Source organism: Rhinatrema bivittatum, chromosome 16, assembly GCF_901001135.1.
Source record: "Rhinatrema bivittatum chromosome 16, aRhiBiv1.1, whole genome shotgun sequence".
Taxonomy (NCBI): Eukaryota; Metazoa; Chordata; class Amphibia; order Gymnophiona; family Rhinatrematidae; genus Rhinatrema; species Rhinatrema bivittatum.
In genome coordinates, this window is record NC_042630.1 from 24686430 (window position 1) to 24706190 (window position 19761).

A 19761-nucleotide genomic window follows, 5' to 3' on the forward strand; every position below is an offset into this window, starting at 1 on the left:
ACCCAGTACCGCAAAGCATAGGAACAGTGTTCTTGACAGATTGGAATATGTAGGTAGACCTCTGATAAGTCCAGGGAGGTTAGGAACTCTCCCGATTGTACGGCCATTATCACGGAGCATAGGGTTTCCATGCAGAAATGATTCACTCATAGATGTTGGTTGATGCTTTTGAGGTCCAGGATGGGGCAAAAGGAACCTTCCTTCTTGGGCAGGATAAAATAGAGCCCCATATTTTCCTGTGGCGCAGATTCTGGGATTATAGCCCTTATCCTGAGGATCCTTAATAATAGTCTCCACTGCCTGCTTCTTGTGCTAAGAGTGGCAAGGAGACATCATAAATTTGCCTGAGGAGTGCTGTGAAATTCCAACGCATATCTTTCTCATACAAATTCCAGTACCCATTGTCCGAAGTGATCTCAACCCACCTCTGGTAGAAGAGGGACAGTAGACCCTCTATCTCCTTGCTCCAAGTGCAGATTGGGACGAATCTGAACCCGAGCCTGCCCCTCTCATGGGCTGTCAACTACAAAAGGACTGAGACCACCCAAAAGGCTGATACCTCTGAAATGTTGAGTTTCTGTAGGGATGAAAGCATTGCGAGCCTCTGGATCAACCCCTCAGACGAGGGGCGCTGTAACTGCTCTTATCTTCTGGTAGCTGGGATACTGGAAATTCACCCCATTTACTGGCCAGCTTTTCCAATTCGCTTCCGAAAAGAAATGATCCTTTACAGGGCATCTTTGTAAGATTTGCCTTGGAGGTTGCATCTGCTGACCAATTCCGCAGCCATAGCTGTCTTCTGGACTCCACCATGGAGGCCACATCTTTGGCTGAAGTATGGACTAGATCTGAGCCCATGTCAGTGGGTTCCATAACCACTCTGGAATTCACCTCCCCCCCCCCCGAGTTATCCACCTCCTGAGAAAGGAGCAGGCACGAACACGCTACCAAGGCACAAGAAGCAATCTATAAGGTCATTGCTATTGTGTCAAAGACCTGTTTAGGGATGGACTCAGTCTATCGTGCATGTCTTTTAAGGCCGCTCCTTCTTCCACTGGGATAGTTGTTCGCTTAGAGATAGCACAGACCAGCGCATCCATTTTAGGGAAACGTAAATGTTCTCTCGCTGCCACATACAGTGGATATAGAGCTAACGCTCATCCCCCTTTAAAACTTGCTTCTGGGCATCCCCTTCCAGGTCAATCAAATCCTGGCTGGCTTCCAGTACTGGAAAGCAGCAAGAGGCTTTCCATAGGGAAATCAGAATAGGATTCTTCTTTGGTTCCATCATAGAGGCTGCCCCAGGAACTCCCAGCATCTTCAGGCTCTGGGAAACCAGGGCCAGCAATTCGTCTATGGAAAACTAACATGGCCCGATACGGGGGAATTTCCCCATCTTCCAAGGAATATGTATCCTCCTCTTCATTTGTGCCATCCGGCTCCCTGCCAGGGATACCCCTTGGTGAAGCAAGGCATGCCTTGAGATCTGCCGACAGGACTGGGAGAAAGAGTGCTTACTGGCTGAGGTTCCATCCAGACAGGTAGCAGATTACGCCTGTATGAAAGCTTGAAGGCCGTGGAAAAATTCCACCCAAGAGAAGGTATCCGGGTCCATGCCTAGCCCAGGAGGTACTGGGGTAGGTGCTGCTGAATTTCCTTCTCCCATGGATGACCCAGTCCTGGGGTACTCAGATCCAGGTTACTTCCAGTTAAGGCTGTGGCTAACCTATTCTCTGAATGGGAGGAGCCGGGCTTAGCAAAGTCCGGGGAGGCCAACTCTCCCCGGGCTTCCTCACAGTGCTGACATAAGTTGGAATCCAGGTCAGTCTGTGAAGCCCTAATATGATAAACAGCACAGAGAGAAAGGTGCTTATGTTTCTTGACTGCCAGAGCCATTGACGGCGGTAACTGTGTGTTCTGTCGGCTCCTGCTTAAAATTTTATGCGCACAGATTTCGGGCACCTTGGCAAGATGCAGCAAGGCACACACAGCCTGTGCACCCGGCTTTACCTGTATTCTGCGCTTAGTAGGTTTTATGTGCACGTTATAAGCACTATGCGTACTGACATTCTATGGAGGGCAATACAGCACGCACAAAGACGCACGAAAGATGGCGCCGCCACGGCCTATCGCATGGTGTGCCAACCTTGCCTAAAACGGGTCCTAGTCCACCAGGGGGGCCACTCAACCCGCTTGGAAGCCCACTTCCCCTTACCCTAATGGGATTGGGATCAATGTCAGTACGGCGCGCCAAGCAAGGAAACCAGAGGAACCGAAACCCCTCCAAATGTCTCTGAATCGGGAGGTAAATCAATTTTTAACTTACCTGGGCTCAGCACTTACCAGCTGAGTACAGAGATGGTATCCAGCTGCAGGGGGAGAGTGTTTTGGCCGTCACTGCTTCCTGCACCTGCTGCCTTTCAGCTGCTTAAGCAGCAAAGTCCACACCAGGAACTGGCTACCGGACCAAGGTACATCTCTGAGGATCTCGGAAATCAGCTATCATCTCAGGAATTCTCAACGGGGGGGGGGGGGGGGGGGGGGGGAAGAGACCTTTAGGTATCAGCGCAGGACAGCAAGGCTCAATATTTTTTCTCCAATTTAATTGTAGAATTTCTCCTTCCAAAAAGTACAGCAATCCCACTAGGGAGAGGTACATCCACCATCTGCTGGAGACTGAGAAATACTGAAAGGCTGAGGACACAGCAGGGGTGTATCTAGGGTGATGTCAACTTTGAAATCTGACTGTCTCTATCTGCTGGCAGGGAAGCATAACCCATTGGTCCTGAGTCCATCTGGCTACACACTAGAAAATTCCTTCATTAGACAGAGTGCAGGATTCAGTAGGCCACAGAAAGATCATAGGGCCTATCTACTCTGCCCATCAATCCCCAACATTTCCCATCACTACCATAGCCTATGACTAATTTGAAAACATTGCTGGAATGCCCTTAATTACAAATCTCAAAGTGCTCTATGCCCTGTGAACAGGCAACATGTCTTGAAGTTTAGTTGTTCAATGCTGTAGAAGATCAGACAAGGACATACCTGATCACATCTACAAGCAACATTGTATTTCCTCTGGCATACACTGTCCCCCCTTTAAGGCTATTGTGAGAGCCAGCAAGGGTCTACTGGTATGCAAAGCCATTAAAAGCCAACCCATCCATAGCATCATAGGAGACTATCATTATATGCTACACCCTAGCAAAGAAGTGAGGGGGTGCTTTGTGTGCATGCCTCGCACTCTTCTTCCTCTGTGCAACATTCCTCCTACCCACACCCAACACTGCAGTGCTACTAACTCTTCCTTCCACAGCAGGTCGTACTGTGAGAATACGTCACACCCTAGCATAGTGGGGGTGGTGCTGCATGCCAGAGGTTTGGTTACAAGCTTGCTCAGTATTTTAACCTATCCTTTTTCACCCTGTACCATACCATACCTTGCAGTGCTGGTGTACAGGCTGCTCTGAGACTGAGACACAGAGGCGCTTGTAGCAGGTGTGGATTCATACTCCGGGAGAACATGCTCAGAACCAAACTGCAAAGCCCCAAATTGCAGGTTTAGCCCTGAAATATCTGCCGAGCCAGGCATTTCCACTGCCAGAGCAGGAATCTGCAGAGAAATAGCAGCAATAAAGTGCCAACCATTATCCAACAGCTACTGCATGGTCTGTAAGCAGTGTCCTGCCCCAGTATTCACTGCACCACTACAGACACTCAATTTCTCCGCTTTCTTTAGTGAATTTAAAGGTACCAGATTGGCAGCACTACAAGTCAAGTCTTCCCTTTTTCCACTGAATAGGTACAACACAAGCAGCAACTGTGCAAGCTTCCCTGTACTGTGCTCTGCCAACATGCTTGAAAGATCTAACTAAGAACGAGGGGGTAATTTAGTCCCCATGCTTATGACATGTTTGGCCTCTCTGCTAAGGCTGCCATCACTCCCAAATTGAGATGGTGGTCTTAGTGATGTGGGTCACATGTCCACTGGTAACCTTTCACTGTGGAGATAATGGCAACATAGGTAAACAAATCATAACCCTGTGTTAGTCTCTCCTACACAAACACAGAATTAAGACTTGAATGAATGAATGAATGAATGAATGAAATGGTTTCTGGTTCGTAGAATTAATAAAGTGAAGCACCTCTATGGTACCACTTAACAGGCATCAAAATGAAAGCAGTACAGTTTGGAGTGGTTGAGCACTGCCATAAGTATATTTGGAATGGAGAGAAGGATGGGAAACTGGTTCTTACCTGCTAATTTTCATTCCTGAGGTACCACGGATCAGTCCAGACAAGTGGATTTTCCATCCCTACTAGCAGATGGAGGTAGAGAACAAAAACTTTGAGGCACTGCTTCATATACGAGTGTGCCACCTGCAGTCCCTTAGTATTGTACCCAAGCCAAACTACAGTGAAAAACTCAATTATCCCATCTTCCCAGGGCGAACATTAAACAAAGTTAGAGCCCCCTTACCTGGAGCCCCACATTTATCCCCAAGGAAACCAAACAAATCTGGACATCCTATGAACTCTAAATATATACAAACTGAAAATCTGATTCGATTGTCAATGTAGCCAGAACGGTCTTTTGCAGATAAGGGGCTGGGTCTCTGGACTGATTTGGGGTATTTCAGGAACGAAAATTAGCAGGTAAGAACCACTTTTCCTTTCCTATTCGTATCCCAGATCAGTCCAGACAAGTGGGATGTACCAAACCATTCCTGCACTAGATGGGCATCTGAAAGACCCACCTGCAATATATACTCGCCAAACATTGGCTCCCCAGTGCATGGACATTTAACTGATACCGGGAAAAGGTGTGTAGTAAAGACCATGTTGCCGCCCTACAGATTTCCTGTGGCAACACCAACTGACAATTAGCCAAGGAGGCTGCCTGCATTTTAGTAGAATACGCTCACAACCCCTCTGGAACTTGCCAACCCTTGCAAATATAAGCGGAAGAGATAGCTTCTTTCAACCAACAAGCAATCGTGCCTTTAGAAGCTTTACTTCCCTTTTTAGCTCCTCCAAACACAAACAGATGACCTAACTGCCAAAAACTATTGGTGATCTTCAGATACCTCAACAGCAGCCAGCCATCCAACAAATGAAGCTCCCTTGCCTCTGGAGTTTCGGAGGAGCAATTTGGAAACCCAGGAAGCTCCAGTCTGCTTAAGGTGGAACGATGAAACGACCTTGGGTAAAATGAAGGCACCGTATGCCAGAATGCGCCACATCCATAATTCTCAGAAGCAGCTCTCTGCAAGACAACGCCTGTTATGCTGAAATTCATCTGGCTGAACAAATCGCCACCAGAAAAACCACCTTCAAGATGAGGTCCTTTAATGATACGTGCCATAGCGGTTCAAAGGGAGGCCAGCATAGTGCTCGAAGAACCAAATTCAAACTCCATGCCGGGAATGCCCTTCGAACCGGCGGATACAAATGATTGGCTCCCTTCAAAAAACGAACTACATCCGGATGAGAGACTAAGGGTCTCCCTTGCAACTTACCTCAGAGACACCCAAGAGCCGCCACTTGCATGCACAGAGAATTGTACGCCAGACCCTTGGACAAGCCCTATTGCAAAATGGCTAACACCAGAGGGACATCCACCCTCTACAGGTCTAGGCCTTCATCAAAACACCAGGCCTAAAACACCCTTCACACATACACCATAGATATGATGGTCTCCTGACTTGAAGCAAAGCAGGAATCACCCGCTCCAAGTAGCCTTTAGCTCTTAAATGCTCCTCTCAAAAGCCAAGCCATGAGATAAAGCAATCCACCCAGATAAGTCCTTGTCTCAACAGGCCTGCTAGATGACCTAAGCTCAGAGAGCTGTCCACCACGAGATGAACCAGATCTGTGAACCACAGCCAATGTGGCCACTCCGACGCAACTAGTATGACCCTTCCTGGATGCCTCTCGATGTGCCGTAACACGCCACCTACTAGCGGCCTTGGAGGAAACACTTACAGCAGAACTCCTGCCGGACATGGAAGAACTAGAGTGTCTATTCCCTCGGCTCAACCTCTCGTCTGCAGCTGAAGAACCGTGCTGTCTTGGTATTGCTTCATGAAGCCATCAGATCTAGCTGGGGGTTGCCCCAATGGGCGTAAATCAGGTTGAAAGCTTCCCCTGCCAACTCCCATTCTCCTGGATCCAACTGTTGCCTGCCGAGATAGTATACCTGCACATTGTCCACTCCTGCCACATGTAAAGCCACTATCCCGTGCAGATGCCAATCCAAAGAAAAATCTACTGGACCTCCAGAGCCATGGCATGACTCTTCGTCTCATCCTGTCAACTGATATATGCCATCATTGCATTCTCCAAGAATACTCTCACCATTCGACTGTGGACCTGAGGGAGGAAACCCAATCAGCGCCCTGTGAACTGCTCTCGTTTCCAAACAACTGATCGAACAGGATGTTTCTGTAGGTGACCAATGACCTTGGCCATCCACCCTCCAACCACAGAGGCTGAAATCCATTGTCACCACCACTTAGTCTGGAGTTTCCAGATCCACACCTTTCTCTAAATTGTGACGAGAAACTGACCTGGGCTCCCCCTGCAGCGGTAAAGGTTGCTGATATTCCTCCGACAACAGACTCAGGCCTCAGGTGGGTAAGTGTCCATGGCACCAAATGTAGTGTAGAGGCCATAGAACCCAGCACCTGTAAATAATCCCAGGCCGTGGGAACTGGCAGGGGTAAGAAAAGCTCTATCTGCGGCTGAATCTTTACCACCCTCTCTGGGGTGAGAAAGACCCTGAGAGTCCGGGCGTTTAACAGCGCTCCGAGGTAATCCAATGACTGCATTGGCACTAGACGACTGTTAAGTTTATTACCCATCCAAGGGTCTGTAATATGTCCATCACCTGACGCACTGCCTGGCAACATTCCCCCTCTGACTTTTCCCGAATGAGCCAATCATCCAGATAAGGGTGGATAAGAATCCCTTCCCTTCGCAGCACCGCTGCCACCACCATCACCTTCGTGAACGCTCATGGCACAGTCGCCAACACAAAAGGAAGGGCCCGGAATTGGAAATGTTCCAGCATCATGAAGCGTAAAAACCTCTGGTGCTCCTGCCAAAATGCTATATGCAGACAAGCCTCCATGAAATCCAGGAACGCTAGAAACTCTCCTCTTTGGACCGCTGCGATTACTGTCTGCAACGTTTCCATCCTGAAGCGTGGCACTGCAGAACCATATTGACTTTCTAGAGGTCCAGAATGGGCTGAAAAGCGCCCTCCTTTTTGGGAACCATGAAATAAATCTAGTATCCTCCTCACCCCCTTTCCAGCAGAGGAACCAGCACAACTGCATCCAGCCTTTACAAGTGGTACAGTCTCTCGTATGGTCTCTCGTTTGCTTCGGGATACGCAATGGGACACCATGAATGCTTCCCTCATTGGACGAAAAATTCGAAAGCGTCTCATTACATCTAGAACCCACTGGGCTGTAATCTTGGTCCACTCTTTGTAGAACAGGGACAACCTCCCTCCTACCTCTTAAGAGTGGACACGCTTGACTTCATTACGAAAGTTTTCCTCCTCCAGTCGCCTGACCGGAGCGATATCTGGAGTTTCTGCAGCCACTCCAAAAGGACTGCTCCTTCCAGAGGACTGTTTCTGCCACGAACTTGAGGCACTCTTGACCAAATGAAAACACCTGTTCATCCTGAAATGGGACCGTGGCGCAAAGATTTCCTAATCGCCTTGTCTTCTGGTAACCTGTTGCCCTTGAACTCCCCCAATGCTTCAACTGTTCCAAATCTTCCCTAAACAGGAGCTTGCCCTTAAAGAGAAGATTGCAAAGCTGTGATTTAGACCACATATACACTGAGCAATTCCATAACCACAAAAAAGTCTCCTTGCTGCTACCGCAGAGACCATGTTTTTGGCCGACATCTAGACCAAATCATAAAACAAATCCGCCACATAGGCCACCAGCTGGGCCGCCTGATTGGAGCTTTCAGAGCTAGGCTCTGTCTCCTGCACTTTCTGTACCCAACGCAAACAGGCCCTCTGCATCAGGATACCACAAATCACTGCCTGTAGACTCAAAGCTGAGACTTCAAACATTCTCTTCAACTAAATTTCCAGCTTGTGGTCCTGCACATCCTTCAATGCAGCCAATCCCGCCACTGGGATCGTGGTCATTTTGATGACCGCTGAGACAGCCACATCCACCTTAGGTAACCTCAGCAATTCCACGGTCTCCTCAGTCAATGGATACAATTTCATCATAGCCCTACTGACCTTCAAGCCAGCTTCCAGAGTATCCCATTCCAGGTTGACCAGCTTCTTCACCTTCTTGGTCAATGGAAATGCTTTTGGCAGTTCCTGTAGGCCATCCAACATGGGATCCACACCATTATCTGAATCTTCCTGGGTGACTTTAATCCCCAGTTCCTCCAAGGCCTTAACTCCTCTTTCCGGAACAATCAAACGCCCTTAGGGTCATCCTTTTCTGTCACTGGTGCTTCATCCGGGTCACCCCAATCCTTGTTTGTACCTGGGTCAGCCTCCAGATTGCCCGCTGCGATGACTTCTTCTGGATCTTCTGCCAGTTCACCTTCAGTCACAAACGGGTCATCCGAATCCTGATCCTCTTCATCTCCCTCCCCCAAAGGACGTGTCAAACCCAGGCAACAAAGTAAGGAACCCATCCCCCACAGCCATCTGGGATCTTTTCAAGGGACACTGCATCTTTCCTCCCAGGGGCCACTTTCCCCCCGCTCCTTGTCTGGCCAAATAAGCCCAAAGGAGCAATACAAAGTCTGTAGAGAACTCCTCTGCAAGGACAACCACATCTGGATCCTCCCCAGCCTCCGATTCCTCCCCTGAGGGCAGCACCACTGGGGAGAAAGGAGGAGGGGAATCCCTGGGCCCTGCCGCTGCTGACGACTCACTGGTCACGTGCTTGTCGGAATGTCGCCGTCTACTCTAAACCAGACTGCAGGTTTGCACCTTTGCTGGAGACAGAAATACTGAGGAACTGCAGGTGGCACTCTTATGTAGCAGTGCCTGAAAAGATTTTATTCTCTGCCTCCATCTGCTGGTAGGGATGCAAAACCCAGGAGTCTGGACTGATCCGGGTACGTACAGGGAACTTACCTTGGATGTTAAGGAAGCTTTTTTCTTCTGCTGCTTCAACTTCTGCTGAGCTGGCTGAGGACTAGAGGACTGGTTGTCTGACGATCCTGGCGACATCTGAGAAACTATGTTCGTCTTACTTGGTAGAGGTGAGGAGGAAGGTGCGGGCACTGCAGAAGGCACCACAGGTTGTTTGTCTTGCATGAACACTTCCATCATTGTGGAGCTGGAAGTAAAGCTCTGGCGCTTGGTGAAGGGACTGTGAATTGATGAATCTGCTGCATTTTTTAAATCTGAATTCAACAAAAGACAGCATTTAGCATTGGGAGTCCTGGTGGCAGCAAACACACAGCAGCACAGCTCAGGAGTATCCTCATGCGCCATTACCAAAAGCAATGCATGTTCACATACAAGTGGGGGTTATGTGACAGCAGCCACCCTCTTCTACGCTTGCCACATTTGAAAAACAAAATAATGCAAAATGCAAACTTCCTCCATACTCATCCCTCATCTGACAAATGATGCTCATTTTCTCATTTTATTTATTTAAAAACTTGTATACCACATACTCCATTGCTCGTAGTGGTTTACAGTTAAAACATTCATAAGAACATCAAATTTAAAACGATACAAATCCACACATGACAATATACAATTCTACAGAAGCTAGACATTTTTTGTGTTACTTTGTGTCTTACCATACTGCACCAGTGTAGAGGACTGTGGTGCAGATGCCAGGTCCCAGGATGATGAAGTGTTCCCACCCCCAGGCTGGGAATGCTGAACCGTCAGCTGAGCCAGAGCCTGTGGGTTCTTGAACTGCTCCAGGAACTGAGAACCTGTGGTACTGCTGCCCTTTGCTTCCACCATGTCACTAAACCCTTTCCCCAGCATGCTCACCTGTAGAGTACACCAACAAAAAAAACCAAAAAACGAACAGGCTTAAAGAGAGAAACTCTGTGCTTTCATATTGCAACACTCGTATTCTTCAGGAAGAGTCAATCAGTATGAGGAAGGATATACCAGAGAATAAAATCCCACCCCCTCCTTCATAGTAAGTAGGGACACTCCTTACCACGCTGTGGTGGGAAAATGAACTTCCGGAGCTGGGCTGAGAAATCGGGCTTTGCTTAGAGTTACTGAAGACAAGGGGCTGGGAGAGTGAAGGATTCTGGGAAGACTCCAGGTTTGTAGACTCGTGTTCCATGGAGGATGGCGTCTTTCCCAGCAGCACCGCCAGATCAATTCTAGATTGAGTAAAGAGAAAAGGGTGAATATGGACACCTGGACCTCAAGCTCCTGCTTAACCTCTTGGCTTGTGAGGAAGAGTGAGAGGGAGGTGGGTAAAGCTGGACAGGAAAGCCTCCTGTTCTTGTCCACACCCAGATCAATGCAGTCTCCTGGGTTTTGCCTCCCTGCCAGCCTATGGAGACAGACAAAAGTTTCACTGATGCATATAACCTAGTGTGCCACCTGCAGTCTTCTCAGCATTTCTATCTCCACCAGATAGTAGAGATGTAAAACCTGCAGTCAGCTGGTTTGCTGAATAATTTACTCCCAGGAGTGGGGCAGGTCCCTGATGAGGGCTATCCACCTGGTCGAGTGAGGATGAACATGGGGTTGGTGATCCTTGGGTGATTTTGTTCTTTCCCGAGAACTGAAAGCCATTGGTGCTGGCTCCCTCATTCCTCTGACTCTCCTCTGGGGCTGCTGCCTGCCTATTCCTCAATGCTCCGGATCAGGGAAGTACATTTCCTTGCTTATTACCCTATTTGCTGATAAAAAAAAAAAGGGAGTGGGGTTCTGAGGGTCTGGAGCAGAGCATTCAGCACTTCAGCTCTGGTAGGGCTGCTCTTAGCTGGGTCGGTAAGGTTCCTGTGTTGGGAGGGGGGGGACTGATGGCGATCAGTGGCCTGTATGTGGGCAAGACAGAGTGACAGCAGCTGCTTGGTGAGTAGCGTTAGCCACATGGTGCCAGCTTTTAGCAGTTCGCTGCAATTTAAAATAAGTGAGAGAGTCACAGCGGTTCCCAGTGGTAATGGCCTGTTTCATGGCTTGTCATTGCGGCTCCCGCTGAGCACAGGAAGCATGGTGAAACAGGTGGAGATGCAGGGCTTGCGGTAGTTCCTGGCAGCAGTTGCCAATCTGGGGCTTGTCACGGTGGATCCCGCTGAGTGTGGGAAATGTGGCGAGACAGGGGGAGATACAAAGTATCTCATGGGGGCTCATGTCGGCATAGATTGAAACAGTTCGGGGACTGTGAATGTGGCTGCAAGCATAAGGGAGCCAGCTAGGAAGAGGCAAGCTCTGTGCACTGCAGAGACAGGCAGTGCTGGGCTTTCCCTGCAGTGTGGGAAGGGCGGCCATTTTGGTTTTCATTCCCACAGTGCAGGGGGTTTCACGAGGAAAGAAAGACTTCTCTGCAATTGTCTCCTACAGTGAAGGCTCTAACAGTGCTCAGGAAATGGCCTGCTTAGGCTCAAACGATTTCCTGAGTACACTGATCCCAAGGGGCCCCCTTTTGGGGCTGATAACTCCTGTGGGGTGGGGTTGTGGTCCTCCTCATGCCTTCCTGTTCCCAGAAGAAAATAAAATGGCAGAGACTGTTTTTTTGCATTGGATTTTGGATCACAGGACAGCTTTGGCTGAAGGGCACTCAGATTTTTTTTCCTAGAAACAGTGATGGGGTTGCAACCCTTTGGGGAGGAGGGTGCCTCCCCTGTGCCTGACAGAACTGGTTCAGCTGTTCAGGAGGGGCGAATTGCCTTTAGTACAGTCCCTAGCACTCTGGGGTGATTCACAAGGTCCAGTCTTTCATGGTGGCTTGGTCAGGCCAATCTGAATCAAGGAGTGGCGATAGAAGTCCCAAAGTGGGCGATAGTAACCACTGATGCCAGCCTCATCAGTTGGGGAGCAGCATGCCAAGGGTCGAAGATGGAGGCATCGTGGTCTATCCATAGGTTAGACACTCAGGCAGTACATTTTGCGTTGCTTGCCTTTCTGTCACGGTTACAGTGTCAGCCAGTGCAGGTTCTATTGAACAATGCCACAAACTTGGCTTACACAGATAGGGAGAAACAGGAGTTGGTTTGTTTGGGGGGGGGGGGGGGGGGGGGGGGGGTGGGGGGGGGGGGGAGGCGGGGACAGCATCTATTACTCCTGGTGGCATCTCCCATTTGCCAGGGTAGACAACATCCAGGCAGACTATCTCAGTAAAAGGTAGCTAGACCCTGGAGAGTGGGAGTTATCAGAGGCAGCAATGAGTCTCATTCAGACAAAATGGGGAATGCCCCACATGGACTTAATAGCATCACAAGAAAATGCCAAGATGACACGTTTTTACAGTCACAGGCGAGAGTACAGAGCAGAAGGCATCCATGCTCTAGTGCTGCTGAGGCTTCTGGGGAATTCTGCTTTATGTGTTCCCTCCATGGCCGCTAGTAAGCAAAGTGTTTCGGCATATAGAACAGCATCCAGGATAGGTAATTCTGGTGGCCATATCGACCTTTGTTCATGGATCTGATCAATATGGCGGTGAGGTTTCTTCACTAGGGTCCGAAATTTTCAGATCAGGCAGCTCAATTCTGTCTCATGGCTTGGCTTTTGAGAGGAAATTTCTGAGATGGAAAGGTTATTCCGAGGAGGTTATCTCCAATTTAGTACAGGCTAGAAGACCATCCACATCCTTGGCCTACATGAGGATTGGGAGGGTTTTTGAGTCGGTGCACCAGGCAAGGAGTGCAGCCAACTCATGCTTTGGTTTCATATATTTTAGCTTTTCTGCAGAGAGGATTGGTAGGAGTAGCCTTTAACTCCCTTTTGAGGGCAGGGGGCAGCTTTGAACTGTCTTCAGGGTAAAGTGCAGGGTATGCTCTTGGCAGCACACCTGGATGTAATTCGCTTTCTTCGAGAGGCGAAACATTTGCGTACTCCAGTGCAACAAACATGCCCATCTTGGAATCTTAATTTGGTTCTGAGAGACATGTGTGAAGTTCCCTTTGAACCACTGACAGGGTGACTATAAAGGACTTAACCTTGAAGGTGGTTTTTCTGGTGGCAATCTGTTTGGCCAGAAGGATTTCCAAGCTTCAGGGGTGGTCATGTAGAGATCCTTTTCTACAGATTTCAGACTCCGGGGTGTTGTCACGCACAGTACCCTCCTTTCTCCCAAAGGTTGTTCTGAGTATCATCTTAATCAAACTGTGGAGCTTCCGGCCTTTCCTGATTTGGATACATCTGTGCCTCAGGCAAAGGAACTTCAGGTGCTGGATGTACAGCGGGCGTTGAGGTTGATCAAGGTTGCTAATTGTTTGTTAGATCACCTCTTTGTGCTTTGGAAAGGGTGTACAGGTATCTAAACCCACAAATGCTTGTGCCTGTTGGCTAAAAGCTATTGTCTCAGCTTACCTGCTAATTTTCTTTCCTGTAATACCACAGATCAGTCCAGAGCACTGCCCATTGGAGGAGTCCACTCATACTGATATCTAATATATAATGCAGCATTGTTGAGGGATTCAATGATGCTCTCGCCTTGATTACTGTTGGAAGGGATTTCTGCCTTTGAAGCGTCACCTTTTACCCTGCTCATTGAAAGAGTTTTTGGAGTCTCAGTTAGGGTTTATTTTTAAATCATCTTGGCTTGGGTACAGGTCAATACTGAGAAATTGCAGGTGGCACACTAGGCTATATGCCGCATCAGTGAAACCTTTTTCTCTGTCTCCATCTGATTGCATTGAGGCAAACCCCAGGAGTCTGGATTGATCTGTGGTACTACAGGAACGAAAATTGGTTACCTTCTAATTTTCATTCCTGTAGTAGCAACAGGAAAAATCAGAGGAATAGTCCAAAGCCTCCCTCAGGAGGTCCTCTTCTCCCCCCCCCCGAATGAAGCTCCTGTGCCTCTGGGTCTCCCGCAGGTTTATCAGCCAGGGACATTGGAGGAGGGAAACCCCCTCCCGCCACGGTCTGCCATGCAGCCACGAAGGTGGACAAAATGCCCATCGCTGCTGCGCTAATCGGGAAGGGGCCTGCTGCATCCACCTACACACCAGAGACCCTCCCAGATCCGCGCTGCGCCGCCCCCCCCCCCCGACAGTTCCTGAGCTGCCACCGGGAACATCCATCGTGGATAAGTCGTGCAGCTGGAGCCACACACCATGCTGTCGGGGCGCCGGGCCCGTGAAAGCAGTCAGCCACCCGAGGACTGGTCTAAGAAAGAGCTGCTTGAACCCAACCAGATTCTCGTTTACAGCTACCTAGGGGTTTTCACCCCCCTTCTGTATAAACCCAGCTATTGCTGCAACAATGCTCAAGCTCAATAGAAATTGGGTACCAGTGACCAAAAAATCCCTCCTCCCTACTTTTCCCAGCAACTGTAACACATTTACTCTCTAAAAGGGGCTCCCAGACCATGCTGCCTCATTGTTCGTGGGCTGTGTGCAGCAGTGTACACAAATTTGGGCACGGTGTTCTTTGAAACATCAAATTTTCTTATTTTTGTGTGTGTGAAAACCCAGCTGTCTGGTGGTTCCCAGGATAGGTTTGGGAACCACTGCAATAAGACTGGAATCTAATCCTTCTTAGGGTCTCCTATTTCCTTAAAAACGGGAAGGCGTGGTTAACTAGTTAGAACCGAGAGCTGCAAACCAAGGTTCAAATTCCACTTCTCCACTTACGTTCCTTGTGACCTTGGGCAAGTCACTCATCTCCCTCTGCTTCAGGTAACAATTAGATTGTAAGCTCTTTTGGGAAGGGGCGTTGCTAATTAAAGTTGGAAAGGTGTTAAAAATGCACACACATGATGGATTAGTTCTCTTCGGCTGCTACAAGGGTCAGAGCTGGGAAGCATGTGGGGGATTCTCAGAGACAGGAAGGAACAGCCTCACCTCTGTCCAGCTGTAATTGTCACATTTTCAGCAGGAAGGGGCGCTGCAGACACATTGGAGGCAGTGAAGATCTTGGTTTCTGAAAGCTAAGGACAAAGAAAAGAAATTCAGCACCAACAGCAGAATCCAAATGTAAATACATCTATGAGGTGGACACAGACCCAATGGTCCTTTTTCTCTCTCTCCAAAGGTCCTGGGGCGGAGAGTAAAAATACAAAGCCAAACAGTGTGTATATCTATCTCTGTATGGGTCAAAAACTGTAAGCTTAGAGGTGATGGCTGAGACCCCCAGGGATGGCAGATTTCAAAGTTGTTTTTTTTTTTTTTAATTTAAAGATTTTTATTGAAACAACAACATAAAGCAACCTACAGACCGGACCATATAATCAGGAGAACAACATGCTTAAGAAACAGCCCGGATATGAAAACAAAACAGTTATCTGCTGTAAGTTATACATCAAAGGTTTGCAACGAAGTTGTTCACATTGAATTTATATAATCCACCCCACCCCCCACGCTTCACAGTTACAATGTCAAAATTTGCACAAACATAGTATAAATGGTGTCACACCAGAGAGAATAGATATGCCTATAGGGTTACCCCCAAGAGGATTAAAGGAGCCAAAGGATTTCCGCTACACATTCACTATTTATGTCGGAATACCCAGGGATACACTAGAAAGCCAAGTGCGATAGGGATGCCAAATTGATGTAAAGCGAGAGACTTTCTTATGTTTAAATGCTGTGATTTTGGATAATAAAAAGATTTTACGCACTCTGTGTTGAAAGTTTTAGGAGACAAAGGGTGAAAGGCTATAGAGCATCATCTTATAGAAATATTTCTTCCCAGAAAAGATGGGAAATATATTAGACAGCTTCCCATAGGAGAAGCTGGAGGAAAAGCAGCATGGGATAAGCACAGGTAATTCTCAGTGGCAGGGAAGGGAGAATGAAAGTGGAGATGAAATAGCGTCTACAGCAACAGGCAGGAACATGGGTTACCGCTTTTCTTCTTTTCCATCCTTTAGCCTCAAAGGATCCTCTGTGTTTATCCCATGCCCTTTTGAATTCCTCTGCAGTTCTCATCTTCACCACCTCTTTCGGGAGGGCATTCCATGCTTGTTATTCTTGAGTCTCCCCCCTGGGACCTTCATATTATGCTCCCTAGTAATAATAATGTTACCTGTTTTCAAGACTGTCAAACTGTATGACAGTCTAGAGAACAGGTAAGATTATTCCCATATGCTCAGTAAGGATGTATGTGGGGCTAGCTGCAGTATGTTAATGTAGCCAGAAAACTCTACCCTATTCCAGTGAGCACCATCCTACTTACGTCTTCAGTCCAGTCCTCTGTTCCCCACTCCTCTGTCGCAGTCCTCCATGCGCCTACAAGGAAACCAAAACTATTTCAATAGATGTTAGCCCTCCCCCTCCCCTACTCCTTTCATAGGACCTCCACAAGCAACCTCCTAGCCAGCACTGATTGAGTGCCAGTGAAAGGAAGCCAACTCTTGAAAATAGGATAGGGCAAGTTGGGGGTCCAAGGCTCTCCATGCCTCTTCGTCCAAAGCCACCAAATCCCTACATCTCTCTTTATGGCATGATACAGGGAACACAAAGGCATGTTCATCCTTACACTTTTACCATGCCAAACACAATGGAAACAGATGTTACACTATTATCAGACCCCAGATCGCTGGGGAGGTTTCAGGACTAGCAGAAAAAGAGGATGCCTGTAACCCCTCACAAGGACAGAAATATATCAATGCTCTGCTCCAGTGCAAAATACAACGCCAGATTTAGCCATTATATCATCCCAGAGCCAAATGGGAGCCATTTTTGTACTGGAACAAAGCAAGATGTTTGGGTCACTTAATTCCCATTATTTTAATTTAATGCACAAGAGGAATTACATGTCTAACAGTTGTTTCTAAACAGGTAACTAAAATATGCAATTTAACTTAGCTCTTAAACCAAATGTACCTCATAAAAACATTCCTTGCGGATATCAAGCACTAGACCTGCTGGTGGCTTCCAGAGAAATGTGAAAGCCACTGGTCCATAAAATGCAGGGTTCCCCTCTTGTAGGTAGCAGAGGGATAAATCGAATTACTCTGGACACCCATGAATAAGGCTGGGGTAAAACCAGCAGGATTCTTCCTTCCTCTCCACCCACCCAACGCAGAAAAGCCTCCAGCACCTCTAGCAGGACGAGGTCAGGCTCAGGTCAAGAGACCACAGTAAGCACAAACACTTGTAACACATAGCGAATGAATAAAAAAAAAGGAATGACATGTCCACAGATATTACAACAGAAGCAAGAAAAAGAAAGATCCGGGGCAGTTGGATGCACCTGGATGTATCGTACCAGGAGCAGTGGAAAATTTTCGGGGATAATTTGACCCCTCACCCCCAATGAAATCAAGTCCTGAAACAAAAAAGAAAAAGAAAAGAAAAACAACCAATCAAACCGAGCATGAAGGTCCACGACCCCGACACTCTGCTCACATGGGCCATGGATGCTAATCGTGGCTCTGATGGAAGACACAACGCTCATGTAAGTATGGAAGCGGCTGCCTGAGTATGTATAAGGCTCTGGCTAACGAATGTGATGCGAGAGAAAAAGATCGCTTGGACTTTTAGGTTACTGTGCAGGGAAATCAATTCCCTCCGGAGGCCACAAATCCCACAGCAAAGCATCAGAAGTGCACTGACAGAGCTGTGTGCGGGGGTCTCAGTACTGGAATAGCAGGGGGTGCTGCAGGGCAGGAGTGAGGGGCATTGGCAGAGCTGTGTGTGGGGTCTCAGTACTGGAATCGCAGGGGGTGCTGTAGGGCAGGAGTGAGGTGCATGGGCAGAGCTGTGTGTGAGGGTCTCAGTACTGGAATAGCAGGGGGTGCTGCAGGGCAGGAGTGAGGTGCATGGGCAGAGCTGTGTGTGAGGGTCTCAGTACTGGAATAGCAGGGGGTGCTGCAGGGCAGGAGTGAGGTGCATGGGCAGAGCTGTGTGTGGGGGTCTCAGTACTGGAATAGCAGGGGGTGCTGCAGGGCAGGAGTGAGGTGCATGGGCAGAGCTGTGTGTGAGGGTCTCAGTACTGGAATAGCAGGGGGTGCTGCAGGGCAGGAGTGAGGTGCATGGGCAGAGCTGTGTGTGGGGGTCTCAGTACTGGAATAGCAGGGGGTGCTGCAGGGCAGGAGTGAGGGGCATTGGCAGAGCTGTGTGCGGGGGTCTCAGTACTGGAATAGCGGGGGGTGCTGCAGGGCAGGAGTGAGGGGCATTGGCAGAGCTGTGTGTGGGGTCTCAGTACTGGAATAGCAGGGGCTGCTGCAGGGCAGGAGTGAGGTGCATTGGCAGAGCTGTGTGTGGGGTCTCAGTACTGGAATAGCAGGGGCTGCTGCAGGGCAGGAGTGAGGTGCATTGGCAGAGCTGTGTGTGGGGGGTCTCAGTACTGGAATAGCAGGGGGTGCTGCAGGGCAGGAGTGAGGTGCATTGGCAGAGCTGTGTGTGGGGGGTCTCAGTACTGGAATAGCAGGGGGTGCTGCAGGGCAGGAATGAGGTGCACTGGCAGAGCTGTGTGTGGGGGTCTCAGTACTGGAATAGCGGGGGGGGCTGCAGGGCAGGAGTGAGGGGCATTGGCAGAGCTGTTTGTGGGGTCTCAGTACTGGAATAGCGGGGGGTGCTGCAGGCAGGAGTGAGGGGCATTGGCAGAGCTGTTTGTGGGGTCTCAGTACTGGAATAGCGGGGGGTGCTGCAGGGCAGGAGTGAGGGGCATTGGCAGAGCTGTGTGTGGGGGTCTCAGTACTGGAATAGCAGGGGCTGCTGCAGGGCAGGAGTGAGGTGCATTGGCAGAGCTGTGTGTGGGGTCTCAGTACTGGAATAGCAGGGGCCTGCTGCAGGGCAGGAGTGAGGTGCATTGGCAGAGCTGTGTGTGGGGGTCTCAGTACTGGAATAGCAGGGGGTGCTGCAGGGCAGGAGTGAGGTGCATTGGCAGAGCTGTGGTGGGGGGTCTCAGTACTGGAATAGCAGGGGTGCTGCAGGGCAGGAGTGAGGTGCATTGGCAGAGCTGTGTGGGGGGGTCTCAGTACTGGAATAGCAGGGGATGCTGCAGGGCAGGAGTGAGGTGCATTGGCAGAGCTGTGTGTGGGGGTCTCAGTACTGGAATAGCAGGGGATGCTGCAGGGCAGGAGTGAGGTGCATTGGCAGAGCTGTGTGTGGGGGTCTCAGTACTGGAATAGCAGGGGATGCTGCAGGGCAGGAGTGAGGGGCATTGGCAGAGCTGTGTGTGGGGGTCTCAGTACTGGAATAGCAGGGGGGTGCTGCAGGGCAGGAGTGAGGGGCATTGGCAGAGCTGTGTGTGGGGGTCTCAGTACTGGAATAGCAGGGGGTGCGGCAGGGCTGGAGTGAGGTGCATTGGCAGAGCTGTGTGTGTTTTGGGTGGGGTGTGTCTCATATCTGGAACAACAGGGGGTGCTGCGGGGCAGGTGTACTGGCAGAGCTGTCAGAGTGAATGTGAGCAGGGGTAGTGCATTGTATAACAACTGGATCTGACTTACTTGTCCCATCATCTGCCTCTGAACTGCCAGTGTTATTCCAGGTACTGCTGTTACTACCATAGTTCTCTTCTGTGTTGGTTGGCTCTGCATAATCAGCTGGATTAAATGTTCTGAAACAAAAATTAAAACAAAAGGTGAATGCCACTGAAGCTGCCTTTAATGCCTGAATCCTCCAGGAGTGAGAGAGAGAGAAGGGCTGGAACAAGGA

General features: G+C 49.2%; 1 protein-coding gene across 17 annotated transcripts in view; it reads right to left on the reverse strand.

Moving 5' to 3' along the window:
* The window catches only part of UBAP2L (ubiquitin associated protein 2 like), a 108355-nt gene that overhangs the window by 40393 nt on the left and 48201 nt on the right, over nt 1–19761 (reverse strand). For 13 of the 17 annotated variants that reach the window (XM_029580149.1, XM_029580154.1, XM_029580152.1 and 10 more), the window contains 8 exons: nt 19554–19663; nt 17369–17428; nt 16334–16386; nt 15001–15086; nt 10191–10362; nt 9814–10015; nt 9137–9408; nt 3444–3616 (listed from right to left, as the gene is read on the reverse strand). In XM_029580149.1, coding sequence (XP_029436009.1) covers nt 3444–3616; nt 9137–9408; nt 9814–10015; nt 10191–10362; nt 15001–15086; nt 16334–16386; nt 17369–17428; nt 19554–19663 — 1128 coding nt within the window. The remainder of the gene's footprint in view (nt 1–3443; nt 3617–9136; nt 9409–9813; nt 10016–10190; nt 10363–15000; nt 15087–16333; nt 16387–17368; nt 17429–19553; nt 19664–19761) is intronic. The other 4 variants (XM_029580156.1, XM_029580155.1, XM_029580145.1 and 1 more) reach the window with 1 other exon arrangement.